At 34.0% G+C, this 21876-nt stretch overlaps 1 protein-coding gene across 2 annotated transcripts in view; it reads left to right on the top strand.

Moving 5' to 3' along the window:
- The window catches only part of LOC130445156 (transcription factor collier), a 100579-nt gene that overhangs the window by 24119 nt on the left and 54584 nt on the right, over nt 1-21876 (top strand). For both annotated transcript variants that reach the window (XM_056780680.1, XM_056780679.1), the window contains 2 exons: nt 13046-13119; nt 15731-15799. In XM_056780680.1, the coding sequence (XP_056636658.1) occupies nt 13046-13119; nt 15731-15799 (143 nt within the window). The remainder of the gene's footprint in view (nt 1-13045; nt 13120-15730; nt 15800-21876) is intronic.

The raw sequence follows: 21876 nt of genomic DNA, 5'->3' as shown, positions 1-21876 counted from the left end.
ACAGCTCTGGGGGAAAAGGGTCAGACCAAATCTACTTTACAGAAGGTGCTTGTTATAAGGACTGTAACGTATTACAGAGCTCTAGTACTATTTCAAGTAATAATAGTGTCATTAAGTGTATATTTTCACATAAATAATAATGATACTGTTATATAGCAACCTAAACTATACATTAATCGTTACACCTGCCTCTCACTTGTCCCAAATTAGTTTTGTAGCAATAAATCTTAAATAATTGACTTCTTAGTAGTACATAAACCATAAGTTTACAATTTCTATACTTTCAATCAAGGGTAGTTTAATGTTCAACATTTTCAACGTTCAACATAAGGGATGGTTGCCTATATTGGACCAATTTTCAGGTTTCTTATGATGGATTCTGATTTTAAAACAAAATCGATCTCAAAACTAGCTCTTAGTATACTTTAGTATGCTGTTCACTTGCATGATTTTTCTCAAAATTTTATTCTAAACTATCCATCATACTATATAGAAAGCTGGTTGCCTAAATTGCACCTTGGTGTTCCAAAATTGGGCCACATGATTTTAACCAGCAGTTTCGGTGTTAGATAAATGAATTAAGACAATAAAATTTTTCATATAGAAAGTTTCGTATTTAGATTTAAAAAAAAAATCAAATAAAAATATGAAACCAAAACAAGAAACTGGTACTGATAATTCCTCTTTATGTTAAGAGCGCGCTCAATTCAGCAAAATGGTAAAATTTCCACAAGCCAAGGTATCATCTAAGGATTTTGAACCATTGGAACCGAACCCTTGTGTCTGACACTACGGACGGTGATCACAGAATTGAATAAACTGCAAGAGCGGCTCTAGGTCCAATAATCGGACCGGTTCTTCGAAACATTGCATACCCAAAAAGTTTTTGTTAGTAGGATATGCTGACGGTTTAGCGACACTGTTTATGCTGGGATCTGGATCTGGCCTATCTGAAATTGAATCAAGTGATGTACGTATTAAGTCGATGGAATTTTTCCTATTCGAGTGAAAGATGCAATAGAATGAACTGTCAACTATGTGGGAATAAATATCGATAGTAAGCTGAACTTCTAGGAGGAGATTCTTCTTGCAGCTGCCACTGGTAGTTATCCAACGTCGGTGGAGCTATGGGCAGTTAGAGAGAGTTGCTGATTAATACAGTCCAGTCGATACTTTTGCATGGCGCAGAAGTGTGGTCCGAAGTCTTGAAAATTCAGTACCAAATAAGACTAGAACCGAGGTAAAGAGAAGCGGCTTCAGCTTATCGCACGGTCTTGGTGCCAGCTAAAATGATGATTGCTGGAGATAGTCTTGTGAAATGTTTTGCTTTGAGCAAAATTTTTTGAAGGGAGGTTAGATATGAAGGTAGACTTGGAGAAGAGAGATTAGCCTGATTGTACTGCGATGGACTGCAAGATAATGTACTGCATAAGTTTATTTACTGAGAAGTTAAGTTAAGAGAAAGAATCCCCTGGAATCTGGTTTCTCGATACGTTCAAGGAGTTCTGCGCATTAAAAGCGAAAGAAAGGAAAAGGAAAGAAGGAGCCCGAAAAAAGAAAGAGGTACTAAACCTGAAGTAATGTATTGAATACTTCCAGGTTAGTTTTAGGAAGAAAATGCGGAGAGGAAGCGATGATTTTCCGAGTCCAACGATCTGTACGTTAATACATTCCTTTCACCGGAAAAAACACCCTGAAAGTAGATTTCCGGTTTAGTAGATTGCCTCCTCATTTGATGGAGATTGAATCAAATACTTTTCAAACCAAGAAATTCTGTCAAAGAAACTGTCGGAGAGAATGTGTTCAAAATTGTACAACTACAGTTCAAAAAATTTAAAAATAAGATTTATAGCGACCTAAACTCATCAGATCAGGTATATATTATAAAACTTTAGTTGTGGATTCTTATCCATATTAAAAAAAAACTATCTATAGGTATACTTTTGTTATTAATTATTATTATGATATTAAAAAATTCATTTTTCATTTAAAGTATCCTGAAAAGATAATGGTTTACCCGAGAACAATTAAAAAGTCATAATTTATGGGATTTGTCACTAAAGCCATGAGAAAATTGTTGAGTAATGTGTTTGGATTTGAGCTCAGGAAATATCTACTCGTTTATTCTAAAACAACAGGATCGTATTAAGGGTGTTACCAGAAGTTTTTGTAATAAAATTGATTGTAATAATCCTTTGGAAGATACACTTCGATTTTTTATAATAAAAATAGATTTGTTATTAATATTATATCAAAAATTGTAAATAAGACATCTCAAAATGTCGAATACATCTACAATTATAGTGAAAAACTGTTTTTACTACTAAAATTCCATACTGTTCATATATCTAAGATTTTTCATTTCTAAATCAGTTTTTCAATTGAAATAATCACTCGATACGATCCTGGAAAAAAGCGTCTGTATATCGTATCCAATGTTTGTAGATCGGCTAAACAACTCTCGATAAGCAACTAATGAGACTGCATACAGGAAAACGTCGATTTCCTTCTTAGGTCCTAACCGTTCCTGCCGGTCGCGTGCATGCCACGTGTTTGCGATTCTCAACTGTTGATAAAATCACCGACAGGGGGCGGTGGTTATTGTTGTCGAACGCCCTCGCAGCCGCACGTTTTCTAATGTGTTGTTTATCTTAAGGATTTTTTTCTTATTCAGATACAAAAAGTATGTAATTCTATATGGGGGATTACTAGAAGACCAAGCAAATCAACGACTCAGCTTCGATCAATTCAATTCGACAAAAGTTTCGCTTGTATTTAATCTCAACTACTAAGAGTGCAAATCATTCTTTTTGGATCTATTTATAAGCAATTTTGCTTGGATCTCTAACAGTCAAGACATTATGTTAACCACTTCACTTGATATTATTTTGGAGTTGCATACTGAATACACCGTCAGGCACACGTTTCGATAAACAAATGATCGTCTTCAGAGACTAAAAGTGAGCTTGGTTATAGAAACGTTCACTAGAGACTTTTTCGTTCTACGAATTTCACACGCTATACTCAGAAAGTCCTCTTGGATATTCTGTAAGCAACATATATTTTCAGCAAATTTTATTTTTAAGACTTTCATGATTCAATCTTGTGTTGTACGAGGGCTGCTACTTAAGTTTGAGATATGGCAACACTCATGTGAATATCATAAAGCCGGACGTTTTCAATGGTAACTGTAACCTCAGTTTGACCCGCCGTTTTTCGCTGGTTTTCCGAATTCAATTCGCTACAGGATGAATTTTATAAAGATCGTTAAAAATCGACTAACAATTGATCCTCATGTGACATACTTTGAGACTGAGGTGTATTAATCTTAATGGTGAATATTTTGAAAAGGGGTAAAGCCAAATCCAATTAGAAAGATTTTTTTTATTTGTCTATCTCAAAACTTAAGTAGCAACTCTTGTATGTATATAAGAAGGGCACCTCGAAGCGAAAATTTTCGAAATTATATAAAAATTCTTTTAGTTTAGAACTATGAAGAGAGTTTAAGAAAAATTTATTAATTAACAATCGTCTAATTTGTTAAATACATTTTTAAGATCCTTGTAATTTTTTTTTTTTTCGCAATGCGTCAACTTGAAAATGGTGGAGGAATATTTTTTTAGCGTTAATTTAAAATTATAAATAATCAAGGCTTATTTTCGCGAAACCAAATTTCTTTTAGTAAATTTCCTCTTCTTTGAAGATGCTTATAACTTTTGAAATTTTTTTTATGGGCCTATTAACTTTTCGTACATTAGACATCATTCTGGAATGAGCTAATCCACATAATTTTAGTGATTGTATGTCAAATTAACACCGATTTGAACCTAAACTACGTTAAGAGTTTTGTTGGAGATGCTTAAATAAGTTCAAGAATTCAGTTTCTCATGCATCGCCTATTTTTTTAATGTCTTAGTTAAAGAAACAAACCATGGAAATATCCAACGGTGGTTTTACGCTTTTGGACAAATTTCCCAAACTAAAAAGAAGCGATACACATAATAATAATTGTTGTATTTCAAACCGGTCAATTAGTCAATTTCTATTCATTTTCTTTTTTACTTAAATGGAGCAATCTGTTCGATTTTAATATCGAGGAACGAAACTCATCCGATAGGAAGCAGCTTTTTGTGCCGGACCTTTATTCCGGTACGGAGAGGAAGAGATGGAAAATGAAAATGTAGAAATTGATAAAGCATGTTAAAAATTACGTTAATGGAACGGTAACGTCAATCGGAAAAGGCGCTTTCCCGTGGGATGCATTAGTCACGTTAAAGCGGTTTATACAGTTTATCTCCGATATGAAAACTGGCATTTTAATGTAATTTTAACGAGAACGAAAGTGCATTTTATTACAACAAAAAAGTTATTCGACCACGAGATTCTACTGATAAATGAATAATTCCTGGAAAATTGCGAGGTGCTTTTAGCGGATCTAGTTTTTTTTTTCGTTCTAGAAGGTTTATTTGGTAACAGAAAGAATTTTTTACCTCGTAGGTTTAAATTACATTTTGTATAAAAATTTTGTTAATCTAGAAAGCTTCATAGATGTAATATATCTTTTTTAAATGAATATAAATCTAAAGAAAAATAAAATATGAAGTTTCTTCATAATAATACTACTAGTTATACCCATAATTCGAAACAGCTCAAACATTAAAACCACGTTATTAAGTATTTGTTTGGCAGCCATTAATAATGAAGGTTTTTAGTGAATTTGTATGTTTTGTGATACAATACTTTTATTTGAAAAGCCTTAACTCAACCAATATAAAAGTTGAACTCGATTTTACTTCAGATAATCCTGTTCCTTCGTTATCAACAGTAAAATATTCGGAAGCAGATTTAAACGAGGTTGTACGACCCGCAAATATTGGCATCTCGTAGTGGTTGACGAAATGAAATGACGACTCCAGAAATGTTGAAGAAAATCCACAAAATTTGCACGACCTAGCAGACTTGGTAGATATTTCAAAAAGTGCGGTACAACACATATTAACTGAAAATTTGAACATGAGAAAGCTGTGCAAAAATAGCATCTGGAGTGTTTGGTAATTACCACTTCAGACCATAAACAAAAGAATAATCAAACAAGGGACTGAAAAAGGAGAAATAAACAGAAATAAAACCGAATTTTCGCCCCGACTGAAAAGGGAGAACCAACTCCAAAGAAGGCAAAGACAGTTTCATCTGCAGACAAGGTCATGGTGTCGGATTTTTGGGATTTGTGTGGGATAATTCTCATTGAGTATCAATGCTAGTATTATGCAACGCTAGAGCGAAGATGTCAAGCAAAAATCGGCAGCGTTTAGCTAAAAGGAAAGTGTTGTTTCATCAAAATTAGTTAATTAAAGTTTGAATTGCTACCTCATGCACCCTATTCTTCAGTTTCAGCCCCCTCGAGTTAGTTTCTGTTCCCAGATTTGGAAAAATGTCTCGGTAGTGTGTAGTGTAGTGTAGTGGAAAAAGTGTATGGAGGAGAAATAAATATATTCTTTTCCAAAATTTTTTGTTGAGTAAGGTACTTCTGGGATAATTCTCGTATAAAAATTAAAAAGAGACGAAATGAGGAAAATTCCGAGCACGATGATAAATAATTCCTATGTTATTTTTTGGCGGGTATCAATTCATCATAAAAATTACAGTGTACCAGTATTTTTCTATTTTTTAAATTAAGGAATTTTTAATTCATTTAAGTAGCTATCATTATTCATGGATAAGCGTGGGTGAAATGTAGATTGCATGTCTGTAAGTTAACCACTTAGGTAAATGATACTGTCCTGCGTCTTATTTCGACGTTGTCGAGGAAAAGAGAAAGGAAGACGATACTACAGATTCATTAGTTGATTACCAGGATAAACATTCCCTTAATTTCAATTTTTTCTTCAATCTTATGCAACAATCAGACACGAAACGCTCCACACAAATGATTAATTATTTATTATAAACGTTGTCAGAATTTTTGTACTTAATTCCATGATTTCGTCTAATAATGTTGGAGATCTGCTGAACCAATCAAATAATTCATTAGATCCATTAATGTGTATAAAGGATATTCTTGAAATGACTATTCCACAATTCGTTTAGCTACTTCAGAACTTCTTCTTCTTCTTCTTGTAGTAGGACGAGGTCCTGTCAGGTCTGTCATCTGCTCTCTTGGGCGTCTTGTGTCTGGTTTCTGTGTTTTGGCCCATTTGGCAACCCGTTCTGAAGCCATTCGTTCTACATGGTCTCTCCATTGTCGGCGTCTTGCTCTTACCCATCTAACGACATCTTGTACTCCCAGTTCTCTTAAGGTATCTGTGTTGGGTATTCTATCATGGAGTGTGGTACCCTTTATTGTTCGTAATATCTTCATCTCTGCTGTTCTCATTTTTCTCTTTGTTTGTGTTGTGTCTGCCCTTGTTTCTGCGGCATAGGTTAGTATGGGTCTGATACATGTCTTGTAGATTCGCGTCTTACTTTCTATGCTCATATATTTATTTCTCCATATAATGTCCCGTAAATATCCCGATATTCTAGTTGCTTTCTTGATCTGCTTATCTACCTCGTCCGTTATGTTTCTGCTGCTCGTTGTTTCTACGCCCAAGTAGTTGAAATTAATTACTTGCTCTATAATGCGCTCATTTACTACCAACTTGCATCTTATTGGGTCTTTGGATATTACCATGCTTTGTGTTTTCTCGTATGAGATTTGCATGTTAAGTCTCTGTGCCGTCAGGTTAAATTTATGAAGGAGGCGTTGTAGATCGTCTTCATTTTCAGCTATAAGTATAGCGTCATCTGCGTAGCAAAGGATTCTCAGGCGACGGTTATTCATTTCGAATCCTGCATTAACTTCGTTTACGCTCTCAATTATTTGGTCCATTATTACGTTGAAAAGGCATGGGCTGAGGCTATCTCCCTGTCTTATGCCGGATGAGACTTTGAGTTCTCTTGTTAGCCCACAGTCTGTTTTTATTCTTGTTTTGGTGTTGATGTTAAGTTGCCTTACTAGATTTGTATAATGTTTCTTGACGCCTTTTTGGTTTAGTCGGTGGATTACATCGTTGAGTTTTACTCTATCGAATGCAGGCTTTAGATCTACGAAACATGTGTACATGGGTTTATTGTATTCTATGGATTTCTCTATCAACTGGCGTAATATAAATATTGCGTCTATAGTGGATCTGTTTGAGCGGAAGCCTTGTTGCTCTTCTGAGATGCCTACCTTAGCAGTTATCTTATTTGCAAGTATCTTGGTAACTAACTTTAACACACTCCTATAGTTATACTAGTTCCCCATTCTTCGGGTATTACTCCAGTTCTTTCTATTTTATTGTACAGTTTTATTAATTCTTTTTCGATTTCTGGGCCCCCGTTCTTCAGTAGTTCATTTGGGATATTGTCTGTACCTGGTGATTTTCTATTCTTTAGTTTCTTTATGGTTGTTTGTACTTCTTCTAATGTGATGGTTTCTTCCTGTTCGTTTGGGGATGGCGGGTTTGCGACTTCTTCTTCGTCCCTGCTTCCGTTGTTATCATATAGGATCTCAAAATGTGCTGCCCATGTTTCCTGATTTATAACATTTATCACTACATCCTCGTTGATTGGTTTCTTCCTTTTTCGTATCATGTTCCATATTTTTTTCTGGCCTCCGTACAAATCATGTTCCATTTCCACTGAGAAATTTTCCCAGTATGTTTTTTTCAGTTCTTTTATTGTGTTGGTTGTTCTATTTCTCACTCTTTTATAGACTTCGTATTCTTTCTGTGTTCTATTGGTAATGTATTTTATGTACGCTTTCTTTTTTTCATTTGCCAGTTCCTTAATTTCTAGAGTGAACCAGGGTTTATTGTGTGTTCTATTCGTGTCTATTGTTCTTTCTCCTAGGGATTCCTTTGCGCTGTTCTTTATGTTATTCTTTAGTTTCTCCCAGGCGGCTTCTACGTTGTCGGTTTCTTTTATAGGGTTTTGGACAATTGTTTCGCGGAGTCTGTTTTGATAGAGGTATTTAATGCTTTCATCCTTAAGCGACTCTATATTAAATTTCGATACGTAGATACGTTATCATTCACTGCTTCTTCGTTGAAACTATGCATGATTCCTGGGATAACTGTGTTTCCAATTCTTGAGTTAAAGTCGCCCATAATAAACACTTTGTCTTTACTGGGTATTTTGTCTAACGTAGCTTGCAAGGCATAAAAAAAAGCTTCCCTTTCTTCTTTCGCTTTGCTTACATCCAGTGCATATATACTTAGTATGTGTGTTCTTTCGTTGGCCAGCTCTATTGTTATCTGTATGATGCTATGACTTATATACTGTACTTCCTTAATATCTTTTTCAAATTTTTTATTCACTAGTAACCCTACTCCTCCCCGTGCTCGCAAGTTCTTGTCGACTCCACTATAAAACAGTATGTAGTTCTTCAGAACTTTTGTATAAAAAATATTTTCTCTATAAACTTTTTGATTGACGAAGTACTCTCACATTTGGATATAGCAGATATCCAACTTCTTCTAGACACAGCAGTTATTCTTCTCTAGAAATGTTCCGAATCCCCAGGCAGTATTTGAAAGTAAACAATCGATTTTTAATGGCCCGATAAAAAATTTAGATGCTCTAAGTTGGGTGACAGTACTGGCTATTCTATTCCATTTCTTGGACCTAATTGGAAATCGTCGTAATGTAACGAACGCGTCCACTAGCATAAACCGTGCAACCGGGCCTGTGTCTGATCCTCTTACCACAAACGACAAGACTGACGATTCTAAGAAGGCCTTTTTGTTTGTTCACATCAAATTGAAGATTCATAGGAAAGAACATTCTGGAATGTAACTATTTAACAATAATTTTGACGTGTCTTTTCTTATTCTTGAATTTCCAATCAGAGTGGAAATATGGATAAAAAAGTTGCTCTAAAACCCAGTATTAATCTTTGGTATTCACGTAATTTAAACTGAATTAGTAGAAATTAGGATAAATAATTGTAGAATTCGATCTTTTATGGAACAAAAATTTAAAATTGTTTATTCTTCTGTAATTATTTAAATGTACGTATGAGATTCGGATTTGTGTGTGAATTTCCAATGTGTATAGCTGTCGTTTGAACGTACCAGCTCTATCTAGTTTTTATAATAAAAAATGTGGAATTCTATATATATTAATGATGAGATATTTCTAATTATTTCAAGTCAGTTGTACATCTTCCGTGTTTAATTTGTCTCTATTATCGTATTGGAACATCTCCATTATCTTACAACTGTAATGAATTGTTTTGCATTTTATATGTTTTAATTTATTCACGAAATTTATCAATGATCCCCCGGGATAATAAGCGAGAAATGTAGAAGGAAAGGGTGGAAATATTTATGTATATTTTTGATGGGTTGCTTTTAGTATTGTCATTTTATTTTAAGATAAAAGATAACTGTAGAAAGTAAAATTACAGAGTAGGAGTAACTTGATACGACGTTTGTTAGATACTTTTGTGGTATTTTTAAAAATTGATCTTGAAAAATGAAGAACAAATTAGCTTGACGATCATTTACACTGAACTGATAGATTATAACACTAAGCATCAGAATTGAAAGCAAGAAATGATACAAATCTGATCTCTTTGGCTTGTTATAATGTACTGGACGTTATCATTCAATTTCAACTTTTTGAGTGTTTAAATTTCGCTCTAGCGATACTTGACACGTTTTTGGTTGGACTCGAACCAGAGTTCGAACCTTTTTCTGATATATTTTTATATAAAAATTTTTAGAAATCCGCAGTATGAGTTTCTATAAGGCCGGGCGAAAATTGAGCACGCAGGATGAGACAGGCTGAAGCAAATTAACGCAGGACACGTCAACTGAGTAAGCAGGAAGCGAAGAAAAGGATGCGATGCGTCTTAACTTTCGACCGGCTTGATTATATCAAATATCTCCCTAAATTTTTCAAGCAGCTATTTTGTAACTGATTAATTTCATTTTTGATTGTTTATCATGGTTCAATTTAACGGTGAAACTAATCAAATGAAAAAAAAATAGAAAAAAGATTAATATATCAGGTTCACATAACCAGGGTGTCTCAAAATATTTGTTGCGGCCCCAAGTTTTAATTAAACACTTTCTCTCAACAATTTTCCAAGAAAAGTTTGAGTTACCGCTCTAAATATATCATAATTATTTCATCAAATTGAACATACGAGCGAGTTTTCACTATTTACATGTCCACTACTATAAGAAGAGCAATTCCCTCGGGAATATTTAAACAAGTCTTCAGGGTTTTTGGTAGAATCTCTCAGGAGATCCATGACTTCTCTTAGGTGTGTCTCTTGGGTTCATAACGTATCATACTCGGAGGAATTAAAATAATATTTTCAAACTTCAGCACGGAAATTTATTCATGTAATGTTAGAAAGTTAGGAAGTTACGAGTCGTATGTAACTGACTCTTATGTGAACCATATTTCAATGGAAGGAAGTAATGACATCAAAATTTACGGTCATTCGGGAAGAAATAGAAGCTTAGGATCGAAAATAATAATAACAACCAGGAAATAAGGTATTCAGTACCTTACACATTTTTCAAAACGATATTTCAAGAATTTTTTCCTCAAGTTCTGAAAACATTATAAGATTAAAACAAAGTTAAGCCTATCAGGGCAATCCTGTCGAGGTCCACACTAGAAGCGTGAAATAAATTGATTTTCCATCAGGATTCCCCGATCATGTCCATATTACTTATGTTCAGGCTTTCCTGGTCATGCAAGGAATATCTCAGGATCACCATACTAATATGAAGACTATTTCTTATCAGGTTATCCTGACGAAGTTTACACTAGGTCTTTCCTAGTCATGGCTATGCAAGAAATCTCTCTCTTCTGTTACTTCCAAACAAACCAGAAGGAAAATATAATTAGGAATATGTTAGATAATCCTGTTCGGGACATCTTACTGATCTGCGTTACATTCTCATTAGGTCCTTGTCAGGTTATCTTGACCTATAATCTGATAAGGTCCTTATCGGGTCATTTGAAAAAAATCTAATCGAGAAGCTTTTCATTTACAAAGGTAAAATAACCAAGTTTTGGTTCACACTTTGATTATGTAAGGGATGTTGAAAAATCAAGATTTAATATGTTTTTAAAAGTTTTATAAGGCACTAAAGTTGTTGTAGTTTTGATTATTTCATATGTGTACAAAATTATGTGGAAATATATTTCTAAAATTAAGTTTCGAGCTCATTAATAAATGATCAACTCGCCCGTCACATTGAGGTTTTAAATTATTTCGAATACTCGAATGCATAATGCATTTTCCGGAGGAGATATGATTAGACTGGCCGTCATTTTTAATGGAAATATGAGATAAGATCGGCTTATAAAATAGAATGATGTTAGTGCAGGAGATCCCCTTTCGAACAGTGACTTACTGCTCATCCAGCTAGTCATCAATGAACGTGGAATAACCCTCAAGCCTCTATAATTACCAGGACTTTTCGTCCCATCTCTTGCAGTAATCCGGCTATTTCAGACTTCGACAATAAAACAGTGGCGTCCGCCAATAAAACGAACCAAAACAATCGATCATTTAAGAAATTATTTATTTATTACTATCGTTAATTTATCAGATTTCAAGTTTTTAAATTGAAAATTAATGGCTGCGGCAACAATTTAGACTGTAATTTTTTTCTCAGCTTTTCCATGCTTCTTCTTTAATTTCTCAGATTTCCACACTGTAATCTAATCTATACTTTTGAAGTTATCGTCCTGCATAGTCTTTGACTGTTTGAGAAACTCCTAGCTTTACTACGTATAAATTTTTGGTTATTCTCGTGGTTAATATTCCATGAGCTGCCACTGGTAGTCGTACGTTTTGACTTTAGAAATAATTATAATAATAATTCCATTTCTATAAAGATGGAACTGCGTAATTTTTTTCCTCGTTTCCAAAGTTTTGATCTCTTTGACTTTGCACATATATTATTGACGAAAATGCCAGGATTCAAGAATTCCTATTTGTATCCTTTGCATAAAAGTAAGGAAAGACGAACTATGTAAGCGGCCAATCCCAGACTTACAAAATCGAGATGCAGCCATTAAAACCTCCCGTACATATTCAAAACGAATTTGAAATAGTGATTTAAGCTAAAAAAAGGAAAATTTCTATATTTCTTTCAATTAATTCGAGCAAGTGAATCAATCTTATAATGAAAAATAGGAAAAACTAGGATGTGTTGATTAAAATTTTTGGTTAAGGTGTCTGCCACTGCACCAACAAGTAGCTGCAGCTAGGAACAAGCAGGGACCACGTATATCTATCTACGCGAAGGATTTTGTGTCCCCAACACCAGGATTAAGGTGCTTATGTTTAGAGCAGTTGATAGATTTTTGTTTAATTGAATATGTAACGCCAAGGACCCTCGCCGAGGCTTTGTTCAAGGGGCTCAAATAAGATTAGTGGACATTGAGCAACATGTGTTCGGATAAATAAAAATGTTAGTTAGACACATGGGGCCATTGCGTAGATAGATAATGTTATAAAAGCCTCATTTAACAACGATTATCTCTAAAATGTTGTTTCTTGTAGCGCAATTTTTACAAAAAAGGTGAATTTGAATTCTACAATTTGATAAGATTAGGTTAGGCAATTTGCTTGTCAATATTTTTTCCATTAAAATTTACTCCTAGCGGAATTCCTTCGACTTGTTTTTTATTTAACTAAACTGTACGAGAAGAATGGAAATAAAAAGAAAGAATTGAAATTTTTCACTGCAAGATATCATTGTCTGTCTGTGTATGCAAAAATTATTGAAATAGATCTAAAAATGGAATTTTCAGTTGGGAGTCGATTTGATAATTACGTTCACAACACGGAGTATACATAGAATGAACCATCACGGTTAATTAGTTTCGAAATTAATTCGAATTATTTAATTAAATGGTTTGAATTTTCCTCTTGTTACCAGAAACTAATAATTTATTTTCCAAACCATTCAACACTAATCTAAATTAATGAATTCATATTTAAATGAAATTTTGAAATGCTAATAACGCTGCTTTCCTTTCTTTCCAGGCAATCATTTATGAGGGACAGGATAAGAATCCCGAAATGTGTCGGGTGCTGCTTACACACGAAATTATGTGCAGGTAAGTACAAGAATTAGATAAAGTTAATTTTCTGTACTCAAAATTCCAGAAGGCAAACTTTGAAAAACATATTTGCAATAATACATAAGTATTACCAAACAGCTGTGAAGCATAATTAATCTAACGATATTTCTGGAGGATTCTTGTAAATTATTGTTTCCTAGTACTTCCTTGATTGTTTTTTCCTAAAGATAAACATAAATACTGTTCAAAATCTTGCTGGAATATGCTAATGGACATCAGTTTCGTGGGAAAAACTGAATTCTATTAATTATCTTCAAAATATAAGTATGAAAACATAAAGTACTAGTATTATTTACTTGATTATGAAGCATGAATCATAACTGATAAAAATATAAAGCTACCAGCGGACCCCCTCACACATCTTAAATTCAAAAATACCAAATTTTCATGTATAAGTTTCAACTATCTGAACTGTTTTCATGGCAGTTTTTATTAAAAAGTTATTACAATATCTAACAGCGTGTGAGTATGTGTATACTATGAGGGAAGTTAAATGTAGAGGCTGTGTGAATAAAAAAATAAAGTTGAAACATGTGGATCTACCAAATAGTATAAAAACTTGATTTAGCGTAATTTCATTTGAACGTACAATACATTTGGTTAATCCTTGTGGGGTATAAACAAATAAATTTGATGGTTTTCCAACTTTCCAACACGCAACATTTAATTAACCGTGAGAAAAGCACGTATTTTCTAAATCTTCATTGTTCGACCTTGTGATTTATTAATAGTTTCAAGCGAATTGGAAATTGTAAACGCTGGAATTGTATAGGTTAATCTGAAGGAATCATTGGTATCTTTGCTAGAAGTACAACTTCACCTTGAAATTTTTCACTAGCTTCAAGAATGTTCCCCACGAATTAAAAATTATGGGTACAATCGCCAATTGTATGGTGGCATTCCCGTTAGATCCAGTCAAATCAAAAGCTCTACTAATTAACAGGACTGAAGAGATTTATTGTGTCGAATTGTGAATAGTTAATGTTTAGTTTTATTTTTCACCTTTTTCTATGTAATATTTTCGATTAGAAATGATTTTAAATAAAAACAAAGTTAATAATTTGAGTTATGGAATAAATTAGCCACACAAATAGATTTGTAGGTGTAAATTCGATAAAAAATCATGTAAATCAAAGTTTTGTTATGCACACTTTAAAACTCTTCAAACACTAAGAGCTTTTTAACAACACTATTATAGTCAACAAAAAAATATTATTAAATAACCCCATTTTCTATAAAACTACAAAGATCGCGTGATCACCTCGTATATTAGAAAGATGGAGTTGCATGGAAGAAATGGTGTGTACAAGAAGTGAGATACTCGAATGAGAACGATGTTTGTTATGGGAAGAAGACAAGGGAATAGGGAAAAGACAGACTCCCTAGGGAGAATGAGTCCGACCCATCCCCGTCCAATCGACAACCCCTTGCGTTATACAAGACCATCGAGGGCTGAAGAATATTTAGGAAATCTCGTGACTACATCATCGAGACGGCCACGTCAACTTCTTTGATGCAAAGACGAGGGAGAAACAAATTTTCCTCGTTTTGGTAATGACGCTAAAGATTTTTGATATATATATCATTCTATTATTGTGATCTCTAATTGAATTTAATAATTAAACAAACAAAAATTAAGACAACACTCATTACAAAGAGTTGTTAATCAAAATAATGTAAAGGTCTTTAATAAGACTGAAGATAATTCGCAATTTATGTTGAAATACTTTGTCTTGGCCGGTTGACCGGTGGTTGAGATTCAACTGCTAGTTGAAGCCGAGTTTACGTATTATTAACCTCAGCCAGGAGTCGGCTGAGGGTTCAAACATAGCCAAAGTTCAGTTTGAAGTATTAACCAAGAGTTTGAAGATACTTTCTAACCTCAATTTCTATTTACTTTCAATGAAATTAACTTATACATCATTTTAAATTAATTGAACCATTTCAACGATGTCTTCTTCATTTTATCCAGAAATTTTACGAAACAAACTCCTTTGGAAAGATATTAGTAATGATGATACTCTGATTACTCCTTTTTGAATATATGTATAATATCAAAAATATGCTTCGACCTTTGACTGACACACTCTTCCCGGAAAATGTCAGTTCACTCGGGTTTGATTGGTTAAAATTGGAATCTCAGTGCAGCCAACGTAAATTTTTCAGCGCAAAGTTCCGATTGGACAACGGATGGTTGCAAATGCGTTATAACGCCGAACCGAAGTCAACCATCGATGAGGTTTCGACGAGCGGTTGAATAACGTCCGGTCGAACAAAATTTTTTTTAATACCGACTGATTTTGGTATCTTTATCTTTGTTTATGTACTGAATTCCAAGTATTACTTTTTATCTGGAAAACCATAGCAATTATTTTGTTATTTCCAATGTTTTTGTAACTTGGATTGGATATCGATTTCCAAAATTTCAGCCACAAAACTTGATTCTTATAGAAAACTGTTTCTACTATTTGGAATGTATAATTTTGTTACTATTTTCTATTTTATCATTGTTAATTCAACTTTTTCGTTTTGATTCATGATTATACACCTTTCAATTAACTTTTTAATTGGTTTTCATTTGTTATAGTCGGTGTTGTGACAAGAAAAGTTGTGGAAACAGAAATGAAACACCTTCAGACCCTGTGATAATAGATCGGTAAGTTTTGCATGTTTTTAAAAATTATGTCATATTTTATTCGTAGTTTTCTTCGACTTTTCAGTTCAACCTTCCAAACTAATAATAATTTCAACAATAAAATTATTAGAAGAAGTTCTTTTAGATTGATTAAACTTTTTCTGATATAGTGTAAGTGTAGAGCAGCTGGATAATTTGATTTTTCATTGAATTTCTTTCAAATTTCAATTCTATTTTTCTTTTATAATTCAAATTTAGTACAATTTGGAATTTGTTTGTCCGAATCTACAGTAATCGAACATTCTATTATTTGTGGAAAATACAAATTATTGTTTTGAAAAAAAAATCAAATGGAAGAAATTATTATTTCATGCGTTCCTTCGGTATATAGTAACGACTTTCATCGAAGGTCCATCACAGGTTTCCATTGTAGACCTTGTATCGTTGTTGATAGCGGGGAAATCGTAAGAAAATGGCGTCCCCGGGGGAATCGGCGCAGACGGAAAACGTAAAGGGAGAGAAAGTATTCCTGCGGTAGATATATCGGATATCTCTATCGCAAATAGTAAGAAATTTCTGATAATCGTATATAGTCTAGAAATTCGTTTTCTACACTATAAAAATGGAATTTTTCAATTGGAATTAAGCGGAGAGAAGTTTTCGATATAAATAACCAAATAAAATTTCGTTTTTCTCTCACTAAACGCCCATTTACGTTGATAAACTGCCATTATAAATAGATATAGACTTATCTATAAAATTTGGTTCTTGGTACACGTTGTTCAATCTCTTTTATAAAATAATATTCTATGAAATATTGACAGTGCCGAAAATATTCATTTTCTCTCTCGTTCGAGACACTTTATCTATACTGCGCATGCTTGAGAATGCGCAGAATCGAGCTAGAACCTCGGAGGATAGAGAAATCGTTGCCAATCTGTCTTTCTTAGAAACAACTTGCAATTATAGAAACTGTCCATTTAGAAATATAACATATAAGCTACCTGCTAACGTTAGGCATAAGATAGCGGAACAACAAAACGTTTTAAAAAAAATTATTGGCGATACCGAGACCACATAGGTACAGGGTAACCCGAGAGTATAAGATCCGGTGATCCTCTGTGGAATATTTTATTATAAATTTGAAAAATGGGTCAAAATAGTAGTGAAAAATGTATAGAAACCTTTTTTCTACACCATCCAGGACGGCCAAGTATTTATTCAGTATAATACGAGGTCCGGCTATTAAATAACGAGACGGGTGGGTTAAGAAACCAGTAGTGCGTTAGATAGCTGGATATCTTGTCTATGCACGTCCCAAAACACGTTTTCGTATGTGATGGAAAACAGGAACAACGTATCAATCTCAAATTTCTCATTAAATTGAAAAAAAAAACGATTCCGTGCTATAAATTGTTGCAAAACGCCTATGAGGACAATTCTCTATCTCCTGCGCGTGTTTTTGAGTGGTGTAACGCTTTAGTAATGGCCGAGAGAGAACTGAAGATGACCAGTACCCTGGTCGCTCTGTGACTGTTTCAACTCTGGAAACAGTGACCAGAATCAACCAAATTATGCGTGCAGATCGTGGAATAAGCATCCAGAAACGGTTTAAAAAATTTTACACGAGGAATTACACATAACAAAAGTCTGGTGCCAAAAGCTCTTGCGTCAACGGGTCTGGTTAGGTTAGATTTCCTTAAAAGTTTAGAATAAGACTGCTTTGAAAGGGACCCGATTATTTGAGTCGATGGAAGCGGTAAAGCAAAAAACGGCAGAGCTCTTAGAGGCACTTCCAGCTCTGCTTCGATCAATGGAAAAAACGTATGGAAAGATGTGTAGCGAGGAGAGGGAAGTATATTGAAGGGGAGTATTCGAATGTAGAATAATCTTTATAATGAAACCCTTTTTCGAAATCAGTCTCGTTATTTGATAGCTAAAACTCGTAGTTGCATCCGTAACGGTTGAAAAGTTAGTGTTTCATTGCATCATGCTCAAATTCTTTGTCATCTAGTACTTTAAGAGTGTCTAAAATTAAAAAAAAATACTTACTTCTATCAAATTCATGGGTCCGGAGTGACGAGAGCAGAATTAGACTTAATTTTTTGGAAATTGACCAGGCCGATTAGGTCCAAATTTGCCTAACGTCTAAATATTTTCTTCCTGAAGTATTACAGTACCGAATAGATCTATACCGAATGGATCTATCCGTGTAGATAGATCGGAGCGTCTGCTAGAAGAAATCTGCCCTGTTTTTAATACCTACCGATATACAGGTAACTTCCCTGGTAGCGTGTTTGATCTTATATATTAAAAAAATTTATGATTTCCATTCCGAGTCCGTTCAGGCGTTCTACCCAACCGATTTGCTTAATTTTTTTTTCAATGAAAGGTATTGATGCACAGATCAGCCATCATCCATCGGATTTCATCTAATTTTCACCATTCTCAAGTTATACTCAAATGCGATTTCCCCTTGTACATTACTTATGGGAATTTTTCACATACACACGTTCTATCCTCAATATCTCAGGTTCTATTCAAGATAGAGACTTCGTTTTGGTTTGAGAACCCTCGCTGAAACACCTTCTTTCTTTTGAGTTTTTGAACACTTAAATCGGTTGAGTTGGAAAGGAGCTAGGCGCGGACATTCAATGTGGAGTTATGGATTTTTGTGGGTTTTTGGCAATTTTTCTATATTCAAAGATCTATATCTCAGGTTCTAATATAGCTACAGAGTTCGTTTTGATTTGAGAACACTCGCTAAAACATCCTCTTTGTTTTGAGTTTTTGAACACTCAAATCGGTTGAATTGGAGAGAAGCTAGGCGCGGACATTCAATGTGGAGTTATGGATTTTTGTAGGTTTTCGGCAATTTTTCTACTTTCAAAGATCTATATCTCAGGTTCTAATACAGCTACAGAGTTCGTTTTGATTTGATAACACTCGCTAAAACACCTTCTTTCTTTCGAGTTTTTGAACTCTTAAATCGGTTGAGTTAGAGAGGAGCTAGGCGCGGACATTCTATGGGAGTTATGGATTTTTGTAGGTTTTTGGCAATTTTTCTACATTCAAAGATCTATATCTCAGGTTCTAATATAGCTACAGAGTTCGTTTTGGTTTAAGAACACTCGCTAAAACACCTTCTTTCTTTTGAGTTTTTGAACACTTAAATCGGTTGAGTTGGAAAGAAGCTAGGCGCGGACATTCCATGGGAGTTATGGATTTTTGTAGGTTTTGGCAATTTTTCTACATTCAAAGATCTATATCTCAGGTTCTAATATAGCTACAGAGTTCGTTTTGATTTGAGAACACTCGCTAAAACATCCTCTTTGTTTTGAGTTTTTGAACACTCAAATCGGTTGAATTGGAGAGAAGCTAAGCGCGGACATTCGATGTGGAGTTATGGATTTTTGTAGGTTTTTGGCAATTTTTCTACATTCAAAGATCTATATCTCAGGTTCTAATACAGCTACAGAGTTCGTTTTGATTTGATAACACTCGCTAAAACACCTTCTTTCTTTCGAGTTTTTGAACTCTTAAATCGGTTGAGTTAGAGAGGAGCTAGGCGCGGACATTCTATGGGAGTTATGGATTTTTGTGGGTTTTTGGCAATTTTTCTACATTCAAAGATCTATATCTCAGGTTCTAATATAGCTACAGAGTTCGTTTTGGTTTAAGAACACTCGCTAAAACACCTTCTTTCTTTTGAGTTTTTGAACACTTAAATCGGTTGAGTTGGAAAGAAGCTAGGCGCGGACATTCCATGGGAGTTATGGATTTTTGTAGGTTTTGGCAATTTTTCTACATTCAAAGATCTATATCTCAGGTTCTAATACAGCTACAGAGTTCGTTTTGGTTTATGTACACTCGCTGAAACACTTTCTTTCTTTTGAGTTTTTGAACACTTAAATCGGTTGAGTTGGAGAGGAGCTAAGCGCGGACATTCGATGTGGAGTTATGGATTTTTGTAGGTTTTTGGCAATTTTTCTACATTCAAAGATCCATATCTCGGGTTCTAATATAGCTACAGAGTTCGTTCTTTTCTATTATAATGATTTCTGATACTTATTTAATGGATTCGATGCGATCGAAGCCGCGGGTAAAATCTAGTTTACTTTATTATACAGATCTAATACTACGTGTAAAACTTTAGAAATGAATATAGTGTCCAAATCCAAACTGGAATCATTGAAACAGTTGTGAAGAACTTTGGTGAGGAATCATTTGTGTTTTATTTTATCGGAGCAGCCGTAAGTTGTTGATGACTTTTTAGAGTGTACAGCAGCAATATAGAAAAATGGCATCCGAACATGCGATATTACGTTCACAAACTTTTATCCATTCATTATTGTAACTAGTATAAATGTTTTTCTGGTCGTTCAGTACTATTTAATCAAATGGATATTCTATACCGTAAATGTCGAATATCGAATAATAGAAATATCTAGCGAATAAAATAATTTTAAACACCTCATTGAGGTTTCAAGTTAAAAGTTTCCAAATTGTAGATTTAGCTAAGCTTAAATTGATAATAACATAACCTCATTCATGAAGACATTACAGTTAATGAGAAACATTTAATTTCATATCATAAAATTCGACATATAAATTGAAAGTTATATTTATAATACATGTCTTAGTGAACCTTTTGTTCGATATTAAATTTGATTGTTCACGTTCAAGTTAGTAACCCGAAAAGGGCAAGTAAACGAAAGTGTTGAAAATTTTCCGCGGGCTCAGTTCTCGCATTCATTTCATTCTGTTTCCACCCAAAAAGTGATCCGACTGAACATGAGCGTATCTGACGGGTGAATGGGATAAATGAAAGTAAATAGTTTTTTGAAAATTGATATCGGCTCCATACACATTTCCCAGCAATGTTCAATAAGTTCGATGCCCTTTTCATAATAATAATCGTCTAGCTTCTCAAAATAGCCATCACCTTTTCATTGCTGGAAAATCTTTGACCACCGAGTCTATTTTTAATTTTGAAAACAGAAAATAATCCGAGGGGGCTAAATCTGGCGAATAGGGAGCATGAAGGACCAATTCAAAGTTTAATTCGTTAATTTTGACCATTGTTATAACGGATTTATGAGCTGGTGCATTGTCTTGATAAAACATTACATTCTTCTTAGACAAACTCTGCTAAATTTACTCGATTTCTATGCTCAAACGTTGCAATTAGTTCGCATAATACTCGCCTTTGATATTTTTGTCCTTTTTCAAGATAGCCAAACGGCGTTTCCTGTTAAACATTGCTAACCATCGATGAAAACATCTTCAAGGCACTGTTTTTGTGATGACAGATTGTCTTTCATTGTAGGAAACATTACACTGGGACCTCATTGTCTATTTTAACCCCCTAAAAGAATTACTTTTGTCGAAAAACAGTCAAAACTTCCCAGAAGTTTCAAGCCTTCTTGAACATCTCTATTGGCTCATAGGAGGTTGAATTACTTGGGATATATTAGATACAGATGATTCCTGAGTTGGAATCGTATTGTACGATGAGCAGCGAGTGGTGTTTGTGTAGGTGTAAAACTAAATCTATGAGGTAAAGGTGGAAAAAATACAAATTAACTGATGTAATTTTAGTAAAAAGAAATAGCAGTCTGACGCAGATCGCTTTTATTGTTGCTAGGTTCTTTGCTTTCCTCGGTTTGAGGAACGAGGAACAGAAGAAGTGTATTTGGAAGCAAAGGGTTAAATAAAATAAAACTTCTAAATATAAGAATGGAAAATAAAAGAATATGAAATAAAATGAGAACAATTTTAAGCAAAAAGTGGAAGGAAAGCCGATAGGAATAGGTAAAGAAGCCAAAAATAAATATTAGCAATACTATTTAAGATATTAAATCTTGTTTTATCTTTGATAATCTCAAATTTTCATTCATTAATAAAATAATTTGACAATTGGTGAATAAATCAGAATCTTTGATCATTCTTTGGCTATTTGGTACTGAAAATATCATCCAAAAATCACAAAGATGTTGTATGCTACTTGTTAGCAATGTGAACAGGATACACACAGTTGTTTTCTTTTTATTTTGTTCGTTATTATGATCCTTGGCAAGGATTGCAAAGTGTGTCTG

The sequence above is a fragment of the Diorhabda sublineata genome, chromosome 6 (genome assembly GCF_026230105.1).
Source record: "Diorhabda sublineata isolate icDioSubl1.1 chromosome 6, icDioSubl1.1, whole genome shotgun sequence".
Lineage (NCBI taxonomy): Eukaryota > Metazoa > Arthropoda > Insecta > Coleoptera > Chrysomelidae > Diorhabda > Diorhabda sublineata.
This window is presented reverse-complemented; position numbering and strand designations above follow the sequence as displayed.